Source organism: Paralichthys olivaceus, chromosome 2 (genome assembly GCF_024713975.1).
Source record: "Paralichthys olivaceus isolate ysfri-2021 chromosome 2, ASM2471397v2, whole genome shotgun sequence".
Lineage (NCBI taxonomy): Eukaryota > Metazoa > Chordata > Actinopteri > Pleuronectiformes > Paralichthyidae > Paralichthys > Paralichthys olivaceus.
In genome coordinates, this window is record NC_091094.1 from 13,334,192 (window position 1) to 13,352,196 (window position 18,005).

The window sequence follows — 18,005 nt, forward strand, 5'->3', positions numbered from 1 at the left end:
TCACATGGGCTTTTCTCCAGGATTTTTCCTTTTACCTTTTGAAAAGATATGCTATTGAGGTGCTTTATCAGTGTTTGCCCAGACATAGTTACCATGGCAACTGGATCTGAGAGCTAGAGTCACCAGAGGAGAGAAACTACCATAGTTCACTTTGAGTGAAGAATCTATTTTATTCCCTCACAGATGATTTAATATTATTCATCTGCAGAGTCACAAAGTCTGTGACTTAAACAGTCAACGTTTGTTGTTAAACATCTTTCTCATTTAAAAAATCTTCCATAGTCTGATAATGGCACTGTCTTGCTTTAATAAATCATATAGTCTGTAAAATATACAGTGATATAGTGGCAGGAAATGGCAGAGCCGTAATTACAGCATTAAAAATTAAGCATCCCATATCCCTCCTTCTTTTGAATCAGAAGTAGCTCCACAATTTTAGAATGTTAATGTAACGGCTTAATATGTATGTTGTGATTATCATATTTACTCACCTACCTTTTTAGATCCGTACAAAATATCTTTTTTTTTTTCTGTGTTTGAAAAACGACCTCAGCATAAATGTTTACTCCATCCAGACGTCTGCACAGTCATACTGTGAATTGCAACACTAGAAGAAATTAAATCACTGCAAGTCTATTGTCTGTTTTAATGTGTAAGTGTTACGATACAATGCAGCAGAGGTTTTCTTTATGTCAAGTGCAATGGGCCTGATTACGTTAACTGTCCGTCATAAATGATTTGTATTGCTCTGAGTTACATATATTGTCTTAATTGCATTGCTTGGTTCAGCAATGTATTCACTGTAACAGTGTACCATGTCTTTTTTAATAACCAATAATCAATACAATAGCATACAAATGATTAAACCTGTCTGTTTATGCAGTTGATTTTAGATTGATCAGTTTCTTCAGCATCTAATAAATTCAATAGTGCATGAATGTTGTTGTTTACTTCTATCTGTAGTAGCTGGGCATCATTGATGGGAACAGACAAATGTATTATATACTGCATAGTGAGTGTATCATGTGTTTAATTAGTTCATTATTTAGCTCGTGCACCCTGTGGTTGTAAAGCTGCTCTCTCTGTCCCGACTGTATCAGCAGAATTAATGGTGTTTGAATAAATATTGGCCAGTGGTGAATCCAGGATGATGCTGGGTAATTCATGTGGGCCTTAAAATATGACACTTTGCTGCTGATGTTGACTAATACAGTCCTGAAGCAAACAGAACTATATATACATTTACTTTATAACATTTTACAGGACAAATCGAATTGTTGTACTGAGCTCAGTTTCTGAAGGGAATGTAGTCTAACAGGTGCTTCTCTCCTGTTTCCTCAGATCTGACTTTGACGTACTCCAACTATTAAGGCATGAAGTAAGTCTCCCATGTGTGGTTCAGAGAGCAATCTCATTTCAGCGTGCCCCCGTTAAGGACCCTCTGGTGGCTACACCGCTGATTCACAGGACATGTACGGCAGTGCCAGAGCTGTAGGCCATATAGAGAGCAGCCCCGCACGGTCCCCGCGCCTGCCAAGGTCCCCCAGACTGGGCCATCGGAGGGCCAACAGTGGGGGCGGGGGTGGTGCGGGGGGCAAGACGCTCTCCATGGAGAACATCCAGTCCCTCAACGCTGCCTACGCCACATCAGGGCCCATGTACCTGAGCGACCACGAGGGCGTGGGCTCCACTGCCACTTACCCTAAGGGCACCATGACTCTGGGTCGCGCCACCAGCCGGGCCATGTACGGGGGCCGCGTCACAGCCATGGGAAGCAGTCCCAACATCGCTTCCGTGGGGCTGCCCCATGCTGACCTTCTGTCTTACAGTGACCTGGGCTCCCTCTCCATGCTGCACTCCCACCACCACCACCAGGGGGTGCCCTCTGCCCTGCTGAGGCAGGCGGTGCGGGGCAGTGGTGGGGAGCTGCTGGAGATACAGGCCCAGTTCAGGGAGATGCAGAGGGAGAATGAGCTGCTGCGCAGGGAGCTTGACCTGAAGGACAGTAAGTTGGGATCGTCCACCAACAGCATCAAGAGCTTCTGGAGTCCTGAGCTGAAGAAAGAGAGAATAATGAGGAAAGAGGAGGCCGCACGCACATCGATCCTGAAGGAGCAGATGAGAGTCACCCATGAAGAGAACCAGGTGAGGCTCTGAGCTAATCCACCCATTACTGCAGCAGATTTCAGCTGCTGCCTGTCTCCTCTCTATCTGTTTTTTTATTTTAAGTGTTGTCTCTTTCTGCTTTCACCATTCTCTTATCTGCAATAGACCACTGTCATCCCCGGCCCAACAATTCACAGAATTACTGCAGTCAGTCATGTTTTTCAGTAATTGTGGAAACCTTTCTTGAGAGAGTTCTTTGTGCACATGAATATTTAACACACACTCACTTCGCATAGTACTCTGACACAGAATCAATGTCAGAGACCACTTGAGCCACAGGAAATACAAAACCCTTTAATCTAGTTTTCTCTAATCTTGTTTTTTTGAAACCCGTGCTAATATACAGAACGTTTATAAGAAACCTTCATATACAACCTACTCTCAGTTGTTTGTGATTGATTGATAAGATGATGACACTGCCAACATGTGAATAACAGCTTCCTGTACAGTTTGACCACATTAACGCTTTGCTTTTCATCTATTTTTAAAGTTTGTTGTAAGATTGTTCACAGAGAGTGAGATGTCAAAAGGTTTTTGCTCTCCTCATTGTGTGGGTGTAGTCATGGCCCAGTTAAATCAGTTACTGACAAGAGTAGGCACAAGGCCCAGAGACAAATGCCAAGGACACTTAAACACTCAATATCTGTCTTCTACTCTCTCTGTCTCTCCCACTGTCTTTCCTTTACTTACTCAGACATTGACCATTTCTCTCTGTCTTCATTTGTCTTTATCTGAGTTTTAATCCAACAAAAATGTTGAAAAATATCAACAGTCAGAAAATGTGATACTAACAATTCAATTCAGTTTGATTTATTTGTATAGCCAAATCAGATCATAAATGATCTCAAGGCACTTTACATACTAAGACCTTACATTTTATATAATACAAAAATCTGACAGGTCTCACTGTGAGTTAGTGGCATTGTAGAGAAAAAAACTCAATTTTTAATGGGGAGAAACCTTGAGCAGTGTTGGAGGCCATCTGTCTCCACCAATTGGGGTGAGAGGAGGGGTGAGACAAGAGGTGGGTGGAAAAGAGGGGAGAGAAGAGAGAAAGAACAGGAACCTTTGGGTGAACCGTCACTGTCAGACTGGTTGTTATGAAAATAATGATAGGGATATGTTAATAGTGATAGAGGCACCAGTTAATAAAAATCATAATAATTAGAATGATTTATTATTATAGCTATTATGGCTATTATATAGTTACAAAAACAGCCAAATATCACTACCTACACTTGCATTCAATATGGAACAACACTGTGTGTCTATGTTTTAGTGTTTCATGTTTCAGTTTTAGGATGACATTATCCTCTGCAAATTAAGAAAAACACATTTCACCCATCTTTGTAATCCATAGTATATCACAGCAACTATAAGCTGAAAGTTTACATATAAATCCCTTGTTTTCTGCTGCAAGTAAAAGTAGGTATATAGATTGTGGAATGGGTCATCGTATTTCTCGACAGGCTGGATGAAGCTTTTTTCTAACTTTTCTTGAGACAGGCTGTGGTGGCATGACGCAGCAAAATGCTTGACGCCTCGAGCAACGTGAAAAGGCTACATTTTAACAGCTGGTCGTGTTCTTTGTGCCAGTCTGCGTTTCTGTCTGTCTGGTTGAGCAACGTTGTCAGACACGGAGCAGCCAGTAGGCCACTCATTACTCAAAGCGGCAGATGCTGTCACTCCACTATTCAAGGTCAAAGCAGGATATCATTAGTGTGACCCTTAATTGAGACCCTCTTGTCCCTGTGCACGTCTGCTTGGATTTGTGTGTATGAACGTTCCCCGAATAGATTTTAGCCTCGTTACGTTTAAAGAGGCTCCAGTTTCCCAGCTTGTCCCTGAAGTAGTGTCATTCTGCTAAAGGGAGCGATGTCGAGCTCTCACAATCGCATGATTTTACCTGGTGGCGATCCCCAGAGAGGAGCCAAAGGCGCTTTGACTCTTTTATATCTGTATGATTCATGAAAATGTATAAGGTCAGCGTTGTGGAACAGAAAGAGTCCGTTCGAGCCATGGCAGCGCTGCCACTGACAGGACCAGAGCCATTCATCATTTCACTTATCCCTTATGTTCAGTGCGATTAACCACTCAGAGTGAATCTTTGTGTAAAGAATATTTTTAGCTTATGGCTTTGCACGCTGTAGGAGCTGAATGTGTCCGGCATAATGTGAGGCTGTGCAGTGTGGGCTTTCATGCTCACTATAAAGAGAAGAGAGTTTTTTTGTCCTGTACGTCAGTGTACGTGTACGTACGTCAGTGTTGGCTCTGACTCTGCAATGGGTGATATTTATATCCCATTAATGAAGTATGTCAGCTAATAAATGGCAGATGCGCCTTGTTAATTGTTCTTTTCTCTCTTGATGTCAGGCGCTATGAGGCATCTTTACGAAAGCGCATATACTTACAGTGGGAAGGTTTGGTCACACCAATCAGGCTGGTTGAGAGGAAGACTGAGAAGCAAATTGTCTCATTAATAATGGAGTAATTTCAGGCCAATCATTACATCTGTCTTATTGCACCCTTTACAATTGCATCAGGTGCCTCAGGCCTCTATTAGCTTGAGCAAATGCCATGCATTATTTATAAAAATAAGATCTGGGAATAAATGCTGCCAATTTTTTGATATACCACGTCTTCGGAAAAGAATAAAACCATTCAGGTATCAGACTCCACTGTGAGTGAAATACCAACTATTGCTTGCAGTCAATGGTTATGACTAAATGTAATGAATGGACGAGGCCTGTTTTGTGTGCCGCACTTTAATCGACTGTGTAGCTGGCGTCTGTTATAAAACAGAACAGTTTGAGTTCAGCTGAATTTTTTGTCGTGCTGAAGCTGGACAAGAGCTGCTGGAGGCAAGTGAGTGAGCTAGAGCGTAGCATGTCTGAGTCATGACCACTGCTGCTTAGCCAGCCAGTCAGCCTTCATCAACGCAACCCCCAAAATGGAGGCTGAGCTTCCCATATCACTCTGCTTTGTCTGTACTGTAAGCTGCAGATTGTTCCACGTCAACGAGCTGTAAAAGTGTGAACATGTGAACACTGCGGGACTGTTGTGTCTAACCAAAGTGCTGGGGGTTGGGCGTACAGCATATGGGAGCACACTGTAAATAAGGATGCATGTTTGTGTGGACATGTATTGACCACACAGTCTGCGGTGTGTGTGTGCACTGATTGTGAGCTGATGGAAACGTTTGCATTTGTGATTAGAGGTTTTTCCTTGTTGTTGCTTTGCCAGTTAAACATGTGAGTGCAGATGTTTAGTCATCATCAGTCTGTTTTGTGTGTGACAGACGTAAACACTTCACATCGTACATTCAAAGGTAGAGTAAACTATTCATCAAAACCATGATATTTTAACGCACAGCTAAACGAATCTACAATCTGCAGTTCCCCTTCAGTCTCAATAGTTTATTTAGTATGGAGTAGAAAGTATACACTAATTGAGTATATACTAAGCAGGATGTTAGTAGGCGTGTCTGACCACATGCATATATATAACATAGTGAGCCGGTATGGACACAGGAAGTATCATGTGAACAATCAAAGTGCCCGTGGATCCTTTCTGTGACAACCACCCCCTCATCTGAGCACATAAGATGGCTGCGGCTTCAACCAGAGGACAGGGAGGTGATGAAATGAAGAGTCCCTCTCCTCATTTTATGTCATATTGTTGAGATGAAATGAGGAAAAGTGAGTCATTTACAGAGAGCAAGGCTGGTAAGATTAAGATGGGAATGAAGAATGGAAGAACAAAGCAAAGGGGATAGGATGGGTTCCAGTCCACTGGTGTGTCTTTTTCCCCTAGAACTGCAAAGATTTAGATTAATTCAGAGCAGGGACAACAGTGCAGAAATTTCCATATGAATCCAATTGTGAGTATATTCTTCTTTTTAAATAACAAAAGTGGGAAAGACATTGAATCCCTACATTTCCACTGCAATTGTACTTTCTTGAATTGTTTGTAAACACAGTACAGTGACACAGATAACTGATTTCATAATCTAATCTAAAATTAATAATAATTTGATGTGAAAGACATCATCTATAATTGTCATTAATGATTCTGCATTGTGAGCATAGACCGTATTTAAAGATAATGTATCTCCACTTCTTTCTGCTATAAGAAAGTGAAGCATAAGTATCTCGAACGGGTTCTGCATCTTGCACTGATGACATCATTTGGAGCCAGAGTCTGAGCTGTAGTGTTCCTGGAGTGGAGACACTTTATCGAGGTCTCACCAATATACATGCTCAAACAATCATGAGTCAGCCTCAGCTGTCTAGTAAGACTAAGAAAATTAACACATGAACATACTTTTGCATGAGAAAAACTACCTAAAATGACAGGAATTATCTCTGGGAAAAAAAAAAAATATTTAGCATGCACTTTGACTTTATAGTTTGGCCTATAGTCTGCTAACATGGAGGAGACAGGGTTTATGACCTATATTGCACCCAGCCACCAGAGGGTAATCAAGATGTTCACTGGGCCCTGGCTCATCGTCCATGTTTGAACAGGCCAACGATCCTGAGAAAAACAATGTCTTTGTTACTGGATCTGTATATGAGCTGTGTGTCTTGACTGATTTTGGCATTATTGATTGTCATTAAAAATGAGTTGATTCAACAAATACTCGCTGTCAGCTGTAGGACATGACATACTGTTCACTCAAATAGGATAAAATATTTCTAGAATCAAGTTTCCCAGAACAATATTTGAAACCATGTGTGGTGTTTGTGCAAATGCCAGAACCCAAAGGTGGCAGTGGTGCAAAGGCCAATACTGGCATTTAGTTCAAAGAAATGTAAAGCATGAGGAGCTTGAGGTTAGAGGAACTGTGTTGGGACCTGGACTGGCAGGAAAAAAGTGAATAAACAGCTGCCCACAGCTGCAGGTGTGTGGGCGGGTTAAATACTGAGGTCACATTTCCATTGTGAGTAAACGTAGTTAAACAATGAAGGATTCGTCTTCCGCGTCACAGTTAGCCTGTTTGTAGACATGTCTTATTATAGTATCAATACAATAACGATGATAATGATTCATCACTATCTTAATTATCACAGTATCAGTGGAATGCTACAAATGCCGGCCTTTTTCAGAAGTAATGTTGTAAATGCTGAAATGAAAAATCTGTGTGTCTGTGTGTGACACTGAGAAATTGAAGGGAAGCTCAAGCACATGGACCGTTCTTTGGCTTTATCAAGCTGAATAAAGGTTAACTATTACAGTCGGCTCTTCTGTTCTGTGAGAGCGGCTTCTAAAATCTGCCATGGCACGTACTGTACCTTCAGATGATAAACAGCAATATAAATAAAAGATATCATAAATCACCTTCTGCACATTGGGATGAACAATTAAAACGAGTGTAAAAAATATCATTTTGTATCTTGTTACTCCTTTGTGCTGCTCTGACTCTCGGATTTCTGCATTCTCTTACTTTCTTTTAGCTGAGTGCAGATGAATAAATGCCACGTTTGTTGGCATGCTGTGGGTGTAATTGCATATTGTCAGCCGTCACGATGTACAACAGAGATCACGAACGGCTCCTCTGACTCAGTGGTTTGGAGCTGTCCATCTGGAACACCCCCTCTCTCTAACACACATATACAATATAACACATACAGTATACCAGGTGGTGCACACTGCTTGTCCCTGTTCCTGGTAAAAGAAATTCATGTCGCCAGCTTTGTTTCTCAGTCTTTGGTCAGAGATGCAACAGTTTTCATGTCTGAATGCAAATCACCAATTCATTGTCACAGAGGATTAAACTTAACTGGTTTTGGCAATCCTCTGACCTGTCCTTTAGCGCCACCATGAGGTTGACTTTCTTGTCATTCAATCAACAACAGTTTCATAGTTGCTATTATTGGATCAAGATTAGACTAAGATTAATTGTCATCCTTTGGTACATTCATGGTCTCCACAGGATGAATGTGAGGACGGCTTTGAGATTGATTGCAATCTGCAACCTGGCCACTAGCTGACACTACATTCCACACACTGAACCTTTAACATGACATCACTCCAGACTATGATGGTGAAGATGTCAAACCAGTAGCTTCTGAGCTTTGTTGTGCACAAAATAAGCCTCGCAGGGCTGCAATCATCCCAGGAGACTATAGAACTGCTCTGCTGCTGGAGCTGTGATTTAGCTAAATGTTAGTATACTTAATATTCTTATATTTTTCTGGACAACAGGGAACATGAAACCCTAATTTAAGAAAGCTAATTTTTAGGATATGTAGCTGAAGAGAAGCTTGCAGGCCACAGCTCGTACATCTGCTGAGTAATGACTGACTCATAGGAACTAGAGTTTTGCTGTGGATGACAGGAGGAATTGGGAAGAATGGCCATACAGTCACTTTAACCCACAGTGCAATTATGCAAATGAAAATCATTGGAGTGCCTCGTGCAGTTTAAATTCAAGACAGCAGGCTATTGATCAGGGCAGAGGGATGAAGCACTGATGAAAAAGAGAGAGGGAGCAGTGTCAGGGTTCAGCTATCAGCATGCCGATATTTTCAGGGATTTATGCTCTAACACGGTCATCTTATCTAAATAAATGTTTGTCTCCATAAATCATGCAGGAAACCAATCAAGAGGGGTACATTAAATTATTTTATCTATATATACACATTTTTATTTCCTCAAAGATAACTCCATACATATGAAGGAAAGCCTTGCTGTACAGTCAATAAGTTTTAGGTTCGGACAGTGTGTAGATCTTGTCCTGGTAATTTATGGATGTGTGAGTAATTGATGGCATGTGCATGCAAATGAAAGGATTACGCTCTGAGTGACTCAGTGTGAATGTTAGATGTATGAGTCGGTTTCTGTGATGGACCAAATTTTTGTGACTCACATGAGGGAGTGTGACACAAACTGTTGAAGATGGCAGCGTTCCCGCAGTCAGCTGAAAAATCATCAGCTCACACAACACAAACACTGCCCTCTCATGGCCGGAAGAGCACATGCTTCACCTGACAGCATCACGCCTTGTGCACTGTGGAAGTGTAACAAAGAATGTCAGAGGGATGAAAAATGGATTCCATTTTTGTTTTGGTATTTGTCATGTTTTAGGATTAATACACTGCTGATTTCCATATGAGATGGTTGAGCAGCAATCCAAACCCAGCAATATTCAGTTTACAATCACATAAGAGAAAGAAAAGCAGCAAATATTCACATTTGAGAAGCTGGAGCCAGATAACGTTGATGGTTTTGCTTGAAAAATGACGTAAATGGTTAATCATTTATCGTTATCTTTTAATTTTCTGGGCTTGCAGTGATTGATTGGAGCCATTTTAAAGCTTTTTCAAACCTTTTATTCATCTCTCTCCAGAAAGGTCATCTTGATAAAGTCATAGTTTGTCTTTAAGTATATTCACTTTCTTCATGGCAGACATTTTGACTCGTCATTGCAGGAAAAGCACAAGAGAAACACATTTAGTTCACTAGACGGGAGGGCGTACCTCCATCAAGGCCCATCAGTCCCCTGATGAAGCTACATTTTCATTTATATATCAGTCCCCTAAATATGCTTTACCTTTTTCATCCACATCCATTTATGATTTTTGAGGAATGAAGGAAAATGTTGAAAGAACCCCTGTCTCACAATGTTAATGAAAGACTCCTTTATCTGCCCCCTGATCCAGATCTGCATAAAATCTAATTTCTTGACCCACAGCACATCCTTCCAAAAATTTCGAGGTAATCCATTCAGTAGTTTTTGCGTAATCCTGCTAACTACCAAAATGACAAACAGAGATTAAAACGTAACATGCTTGTCGGAGGCTCGGTTCCACCTTATGTCCCAGGAAGTCATGACAGTGAGTGTGGACGGAACCCAGACCCTGCATCCAGCGCATATGGGAAACAGTCATTATTGAGTGTATTGATTCCACATGTGCCTGCATGGGCTGCAACAAACCAACATGTCTGCTTTGACAAAGGTCCACTGTGAATGAAATGTACTTCCTGAGGCCTTAACACAGACACAGACACATGAGTGTCTCTCATCATCCATCTCTGTTGCATCATGCTCTGACGCCCTGTTTTTACCATACATCTGTTTTTTCTGTTCGTTCTGCCAATTCTCTACAGCTGCTGGATGCCAGGAGAACCAAGGTTTGTCCCTATGTTTGCACCACGTTCTGTGTGCACAACATAGAGTCACCTTCAGTGTGGCGTGTATTTCCAGACACCTGGCAATCCCTTTGCACCTTAAAAACCTCCTGTCCTATGATTCCTGTAAAACCCCCAAGAAGTCAAAGATTTTCAGCACTGTAGTGTACCTCGTTTTACGGGGGCCGAGATGCTTCACAAAAGCACATTTTTGGAAAACATATGCAACAGACACAATGCGAAAGCAAACGCCACAACACAACCACAGAAACAGGAATGCGAAAGCCACACAATGGACTCACAACCACAGCGGAAGTGAGTGACAATGGATGTTGACCATGAATTGAATAGTAACTTACTGCGGCCAAGTCATGGCTGTTTTTGGGTCAAGTGAGGAATCGTTTGTGAAAACGTCAGTTGCCACTTAAAGTGAGATGCTTGTCTATTTGATGTCTTACAGTACAGGTGCCTGGATCATGCAAAAAGAAAAAATGAACCTGTACCAAAACACCTCAATTCAATAAACATCTCAATTTAAGCACAGATTGATTTGTCCAGGTCGTCACAAACGACAGCTCGCTTCACCAGTAAGTAACTCTGCATGCTTCATTGTCAACATCTGTTGGATGTGGTTGTGTTTCCATCGTGTGGCATTTGAATTCATGTTTTCCATTAATGCACCTGGGTGAGACGTCTCGGCCACGGAATCCTTTGTCCTGTCAACCCTCATATGTTTCCCCACAAACACTGTAAAACAGGATCAATTTGTTTGATTATCTCAAACCGAACACGTCTGGTGCTCCATCTCCCTGTGGTATCACAAACCCAACAATCCCAGACGGCCTGTAAACGTTGATTTCAGTGTAAGAAACTGTTTCCACTCCTTTAAATCCTTACTGGGCCATTTTCTGGACATGGATTGATCTGTTATTTTCTCAGGAGAGTTCTGCAAGATGAACATTTCAACAGGAAAACTGAGCCCGAGTCAGTCTTTGACAGAAACTGGCCCCTTGGTCCTAACTCTGTTTCCCTAAACCACTACACACAATTTAATATGTTAGAACAAATAGTGTGTGTTGTGCTTTATTTTGTTCTGGACACACATAGATTCACAAACCTGCTCACTTTATCTGGATATGACTTCCTCTCCACTGTGCGTGTATACTGTAGGTTCTGTTTTCACCCTTCAAGAAGAGTCCACTTCAACCAATGGTAACGGCTCAATATCTGTACAGTATTTGTATCCAGTATTTGTGTACTAAACACTTTTCAGGGTAATGACATCCGTACAACCACTGATTCATGTTAAATTGGTAAGAGGGTTAGTTAACTCATCTGTTTTACTCCAGCAGGTGAAATGCCATTTTCTGGTATTATAGAAAGATCAAAGTACAGTAAAGTACAGATACTGAATTCTGAACTGGTACTGAATCAGTTCAAATGTGAACGGCACCCAACCCCTCAGGATATAAGTATCAGTATACTCACAGTATTCGTGTTGTAGCCTATAAGAGAACAAAGACCTGTCCTCTGCTGCAGGAAATTCATCAGGGTGGTCTTCTGCTTTGATTAAAAAGTTAAGAATCCTCATTAATTCTGCTCCTTTGTATAAGCACAGAGCAGCACACTAATAAGTGTATGTGTTTGACAGTTGTAATTTATTTCAATCATCTATATATTTGATCAGTAAGTAGTTAAATTCTTACTGTAAAGGGACTCAGATTTTCTTTTTTGTTCCAGAATAAATAAAAAGATTTATTCTTCTTACACACACGTAATACTAAAGAAACCATCCAGTCATTAAACAATATCAGTTGTTAACTGTCTATTTACTTGTAAATGTATCTTAAGGTAAGTAATGTGTTTCCCCATGTTTGACCCACTGTTACATTTTTCCACAGAAACATGTGCAACAGCTTTTCTGAAGGGCCTGCTAATGTGTGATATTACCAAGAGAAGCTTTTTGTGTTTATTCCTTAAATTAATTTCAGTGATTATTGCGCCTCTGTGTGTGTATGTGTATACATGCATGTTTGTGTGTGTTTGTCCATCAGCATCTCCAGATGACCATCCAGGCTCTGCAGGACGAGCTGCGCACACAGCGAGACCTGAACCATCTGCTGCAGCAAGAGAGCGGCAACCGCTCCGGTTCCGATCACTTCACCACCATCGAGCTGACGGAAGAGAACTTCCGTCGGCTGCAGGCCGAACACGACCGGCAAGCCAAAGAGCTCTTCTTGCTGAGAAAGACGCTGGAGGAGATGGAGCTGAGGATCGAGACACAGAAGCAGACGCTGGGTGCCAGAGACGAGTCCATTAAGAAGCTTCTGGAGATGCTGCAGAGCAAAGGGCTGCCCCAAGGGCCAGGCAGGGCATCCGAGGAGGAAGAGCAGGAGAGAGCCAGGCGGATAGCCGAGGCAGAGGCCCAGCTGGGACACCTGGAGGTCATTCTGGATCAGAAGGAGAAAGAGAACATCCATCTACGAGAGGTATTTTGTGACCTAAGTTATGTTGATATGAATGTACCTTTCTTATCTCAGTCCTTTGGAGCCACCTGTGATGAATTCACTGTTAGAGATAAAACTGTTTTATATGTTGTAGTCACTAGAGGGCAACACTGCCTGTCACAAAATCCATATGCTCCGGTCTGCTGCTTAAATTGTAGCAAACTGAAAACTGCAGAGCACATCAGCAGTGTTCTGTGTTTTTTTTCTTTCAGCCAGATCGTCCTGCTGTCAATAGAACTCACAGTAAACGTACAGGTGCTGTTTAACACTGTGTCTTCTCTATAAGGAACTGCACAGAAGAAATCAGCTGCATCAAGATCCAAGCAAAACTAAGGCCCTGCAGACCATCATCGAGATGAAAGTAAGAATCTGATCAAATACAGAATTCAACAGAAAAATTTAAAAAATATATATTTTTTAATATTTAAATAATAATTATTACGTTTGTTATCCATCTGCAATAATTTTCATTGGCTGTTCTTTGTGAATGTGATCTTGTACTTCACTGCTGACTTTCTAAATTTAGGCCTTCACTGATCACTCTGTTGTTGTCATTGTGATCCTCAGCAGCTGAGTCAATAGTCAACACTGTCACATTTCTCTATCTCTATCACACACACACACACACAGTATCACAAAGCAGTTGTGTAAACATGAATGAGAATTAATTTTATTGTTAGAACATTTCGGTTTTTATGTTGCTCACTGAACAGATACTGTTTCATTTAAATGCAGCGTTAATAATAAAAATTACAGATTATCCGCAAATATCACAGATCATGCATCTGTTAATTCAACCTCATTTCATGCAGGTTTTCCATGTACAGAACTTATGCAAAACTATATCAGAGCTGAATTACAGCAAAATTAAGATCAAGATATTTTGACTCTTCTATTTGATGTAATCCGATCGTGCAGGTCTTAGTATGGAATCTTGGATTTGAATAATTCACTCCAAAGCAAGTAGTGTAAGAATATGAATGTAATGTTTTTATGTAACTTTGAAGCTTCAGGGCTTTAAAAAACATTAAAATATCAGGGCCAACATTCATATTAATTTTAAGAAGATGGGTTGCAATTCCCGACCACCGTTATTAGACCGGATTTATTTATTTTGATTTTCCACACATCAATATTTAATTCTGTAAGCAGCTGCCACACAGTATGTAGATATTTATAATTTGCCTTTATTCTCTTGATAATCTAACAGTGTCTGTTCAGATCAGCACTTGTTGTCGCTGTGAAGCCGTGTAGACTCCCCCAGCCTCACTGCAGAGGCCTGACATCACTTCCTCTAAATAAATCATGACATCATCGCTGAGCTGACACAGCCCCGCTCACTTGGCTGGTTCTGTGCTGTGCGGGCCTCAGCCCCCCCCCCCCTCCCCCTCCCCAGCGCGGTCATGTGACATCTGTGTTCGGGGATCCTGTTGCATTTGCATACATAGCAAGGGAAGGGAAGACCCGCCTCCTCCTCCTCTTCCTCCTCTTCCTCCTCCTCTTCCTCCTGTGCTGTGCAGGAAGACCCTGCCTCTCTCCCCTCTCCTCTCTCCCTCTGCTATGTCGATGCTGATGGAGGCATGACTTTATCCCCTCCCTCAGTCTCTCTCCTACATCCCGCCCGCCCGCCCTCTCCTCCTCCTCACTCACCAGAGACAGTGCACAGTATATCCTGCCTGCTGCTACCATGGAAACAGGTGTGGTTGTTTATGACAGTGAAAGGCCAGTACGCAGGGAGACAGAACGAGAGACACACACACACAGACAGGGAAAGAGAGATAAAGAGCAAGGTTTACTGAGCAGGTCGATGTACCAGTGATTTCATGTGGACGGAATAAAAACCTCCCTCTTTTTGAAGGTACGCCGTCTTGTGTCTATCGCAGCAATGTTAGTTCACTGATGTTCGTCTCGTAACGCCGAGACAGAACAGAGATGCAGCGGCAGGGCGAAGCGCATGCATGTACACCCCTCATGCATTTATGATACAACCCTCAGATGCTCCTCAGGTTGTCCATCGTTCCTCATTATGACACATTACCCAGGCTCCTCTGCAGTGGGGATGATGACTGACCCAGCTAACGGCCAGAAGTTCACAAGTTCAGAGCCACTGTGTGGAGAGAAGGAGGGACACAAAAAGAGAGAGTGAGAGAGAGAGAGAGAGAGAGAAAGAGAGAGGGAGACAGGAAGGAGAAAGGTTGCTCTGTGCTCTACTGGAGAGGGAGATGGACCATGGCTAATCTTAAAGACGTTGTATTATTTATTTAAAAAGCCATGAAGCTAAAGCTGCACTCGTAGACTGGTTTCTGCATTGATCTGCAAGCAACTACAGCGAAAGCAACTACAGCTTGTTACTTTTCTTCCTTTGCCTCCCCACCTTTCTCTCTGGTCCCGGCTAATCTCTCCGTGCTGGATGTGTGCTCAGTATTTCCCAATGGTGATTAATCCTCTGAGCTGCTGCGAGGAGCTGGGTAGAAAGATTCTGATTTCACCGACAGATGCTGCAGTTTGCTCTCAGCTACACCAGCGTCTCTTTATCTCTCTCTGCACTCTCTCTATCCTCTCATCTCTTTTTGTGGCTCTCTGTTTGTCCGCTCGTCTCTAGTTCAGGTTCATTTGCAGCATGCAAGTTGTGCACATGCCAGTCAGCGTTTTGAGGTGTGTCTCCTCTGCGTGTTTGTGTGCAGGACACCAAAATTGCCTCTCTGGAGCGCAACATCCGAGATCTAGAGGATGAGATCCAGATGCTGAAGGCGAACGGCTTACTGAACACGGAGGACAGAGAGGAGGAGATCAAGCAGATGGAGGTCTACAAGAACCACTCAAAGTTCATGAAGACCAAGGTAAACATGTTTGCGTTATGCTCTCCTGGAAGTGCAGGTCCGCTGAAAAAACATGCTGGAGTTACAGAAACCGGTGTGCAGGGAGGAGGATACTAAGTGAAGCTGATGTGTCACTTAAATTAGCTGCTTTTGCATTTAGTGTCATCAGCAAAGTGTCTTGCTGGCAACAATCTGAGATGCGTCTATGCTGTTTTTTTTCGAAAAGCTCAGTGTGGAGAATACTAAACCAGGAAAAATCAGTAAGTGCATGCTGGGCCATAATAAAATACATTTCCTTAATTACGTACAAAAGCTGATTTTATTTCTTTATTATTCTGCTGCCAACAGACGGCGGTGATGTGCAATTCGTTCAAAAACTAAAGTGTAAGTCAGTGACAGTCAGAGTTTATGTTAAAGCCAGTTTAGTTTTCATTATTTCAGCCCAATCTCCATGGCGACATCATAATCTAGTGGCTGCGTGTCATCACCAAGCCTTCAGGATACATAACCACCTGAAAACTGTGATTGTGTCAAGGTTTATTGTGAGCGTCTGTTGCTCTCTGGGGCTCGTGTTTACATACTGCTCCTCATATTAGCCGACCAGGCACACTTTTGTTTTTTCTATTTTTAGACCCCTTTTCATCAATCATGAATAGAGATGATGTATAATATATGATGAATGCAGGGGAGTCGGTCCCAAATGCATTTTTGATGAGTGAAAAGCGTGTTGATGAAAATAGTGTAAAAGCTGTGCTGCCTGAAAGGAGGTTTTTCTCTCTCCGTCACACACGATGCTGGAACAATTCAATGCTAATGTATTGGGTCTGGTTGGCATGTCGCTTGCAGATTGACCAGCTGAAGCAGGAGCTGTCGAAGAAGGAGTCAGAGCTGTTGGCGCTGCAGACAAAACTAGAGACCCTCAACAACCAGAACTCTGACTGCAAACAGCATATCGAGGTGCTCAAAGAGTCTCTCACTGCCAAGGAGCAACGTGCTGCCATCCTGCAAACAGAGGTAATGGAAAAACTTAATGAGTTGGTACACAGCCTAACAGTACACGACCTCACAAACAGTTTCATCTTCCCAAACCAGACAGAGCAAATAAGAGGCCTGCTGCAGACCAGAGACTTATTAGTGCAAATCATTTGTGCTCTTATTCACTGTGGAGACTTCAAACTAACTGAACTGTGACACAGGCACCAACAAATAAACAGTGGATTCTGAGTCTGATAAACACACACTAACAACTGAGACACATGAACAAATAAGTGTAGCAGCAAAACTGAAGATCACAACACTGATTAATACTCAGTGCCTGGATTCTTACTGCAGCTGTACGGACATTAAGTTAAGATTAATAAATACCTGAAAACACAAGCAGCTTTTTTTTAGCTATAAGTGTATTAGGGCTATATTGAAGAAAACAAATTCTGAGATTTTGAAGATAAAGTCATAATATTACAAGATCTATTTTTGTTTAAAAAAAACCTCGTAAAATTCCAACTTTACTTTCTCAAAATATTACGTGTAATTATTACCTTTTCGTCATGATATTTTGACTTTATTCTGATAATATTCAGAATATATTCTTGTCTGTTCTCATAAAATTCCAACTTTTTTCCTCGTAATATTACGACTTTATCCTTATAATATTGTGACTTTATTCCCAGAATCATACATAACAACTTTAGGTTTTCCAAATGTGTCCTGTTTAATAATTCTTGTCAAGCAGTTTTCTCTATTAGAGTCAAATTTTAGGTTGGCTCCTGTATGGACTTGTTTGGAGTGTTTGTGGCTGTGTCGTGCTCCAGGTGGATGCTCTTCGTCTGCGTCTGGAGGAGAAAGAGTCTTTCCTGAATAAGAAGACCAAGCAGCTGCAGGACCTGACGGAGGAGAAGGGCACTCTCGCTGGAGAAATCAGGGACATGAAGGACATGCTGGAGGTCAAAGAGCGGAAGATCAATGTCCTGCAGAAGAAGGTGAAGAAAACCTCACAGTTATTTCTGCGTTATTCAATTGCAGGTTTAGTCGTACGTTTAGAATAAGTGGTGAGGGGAGTGAGACATTCTTGTGTCCTGGACTAAACCAGTCACTGAAACACACAGCAGCGTGGTTACTCTCCATTAAGAGTGAGAGCGTCTCTGTCGCTCTCTGGGGGAAAGTGTCCATTGAAAGACAAGCAAGAAGATATTTCTGCCTCACTGACTCTAGTGTGTGTGTGTGTGTGTGTGTGTGCTATAAATAGTCACAGAGTGTTACTCTCTCTCTCTCTCTCTCACCCTGCCATGCTCACCCATTTTTCCTCCTCTCTTGTTCTATCACACCTCCTCTCCCTTTTTTTTTCCACTTTTATCTCTCTCTTTGTCACCTCTCTTTATTT

At 42.0% G+C, this 18,005-nt stretch overlaps 1 protein-coding gene across 5 annotated transcripts in view; it reads left to right on the forward strand.

The window, feature by feature from the left end:
- Positions 1-18,005, forward strand: part of erc2 (ELKS/RAB6-interacting/CAST family member 2) — a 39,091-nt gene that overhangs the window by 3,422 nt on the left and 17,664 nt on the right. For 3 of the 5 annotated variants that reach the window (XM_069536710.1, XM_069536739.1, XM_069536723.1), the window contains exons 2-8: positions 1,342-2,145; positions 10,279-10,302; positions 12,354-12,788; positions 13,093-13,167; positions 15,491-15,646; positions 16,472-16,639; positions 17,437-17,604. In XM_069536710.1, the coding sequence (XP_069392811.1) occupies positions 1,471-2,145; positions 10,279-10,302; positions 12,354-12,788; positions 13,093-13,167; positions 15,491-15,646; positions 16,472-16,639; positions 17,437-17,604 (1,701 nt within the window). In that variant the 5' untranslated portion in view covers positions 1,342-1,470. The remainder of the gene's footprint in view (positions 1-1,341; positions 2,146-10,278; positions 10,303-12,353; positions 12,789-13,092; positions 13,168-15,490; positions 15,647-16,471; positions 16,640-17,436; positions 17,605-18,005) is intronic. The other 2 variants (XM_069536717.1, XM_069536730.1) reach the window with 1 other exon arrangement.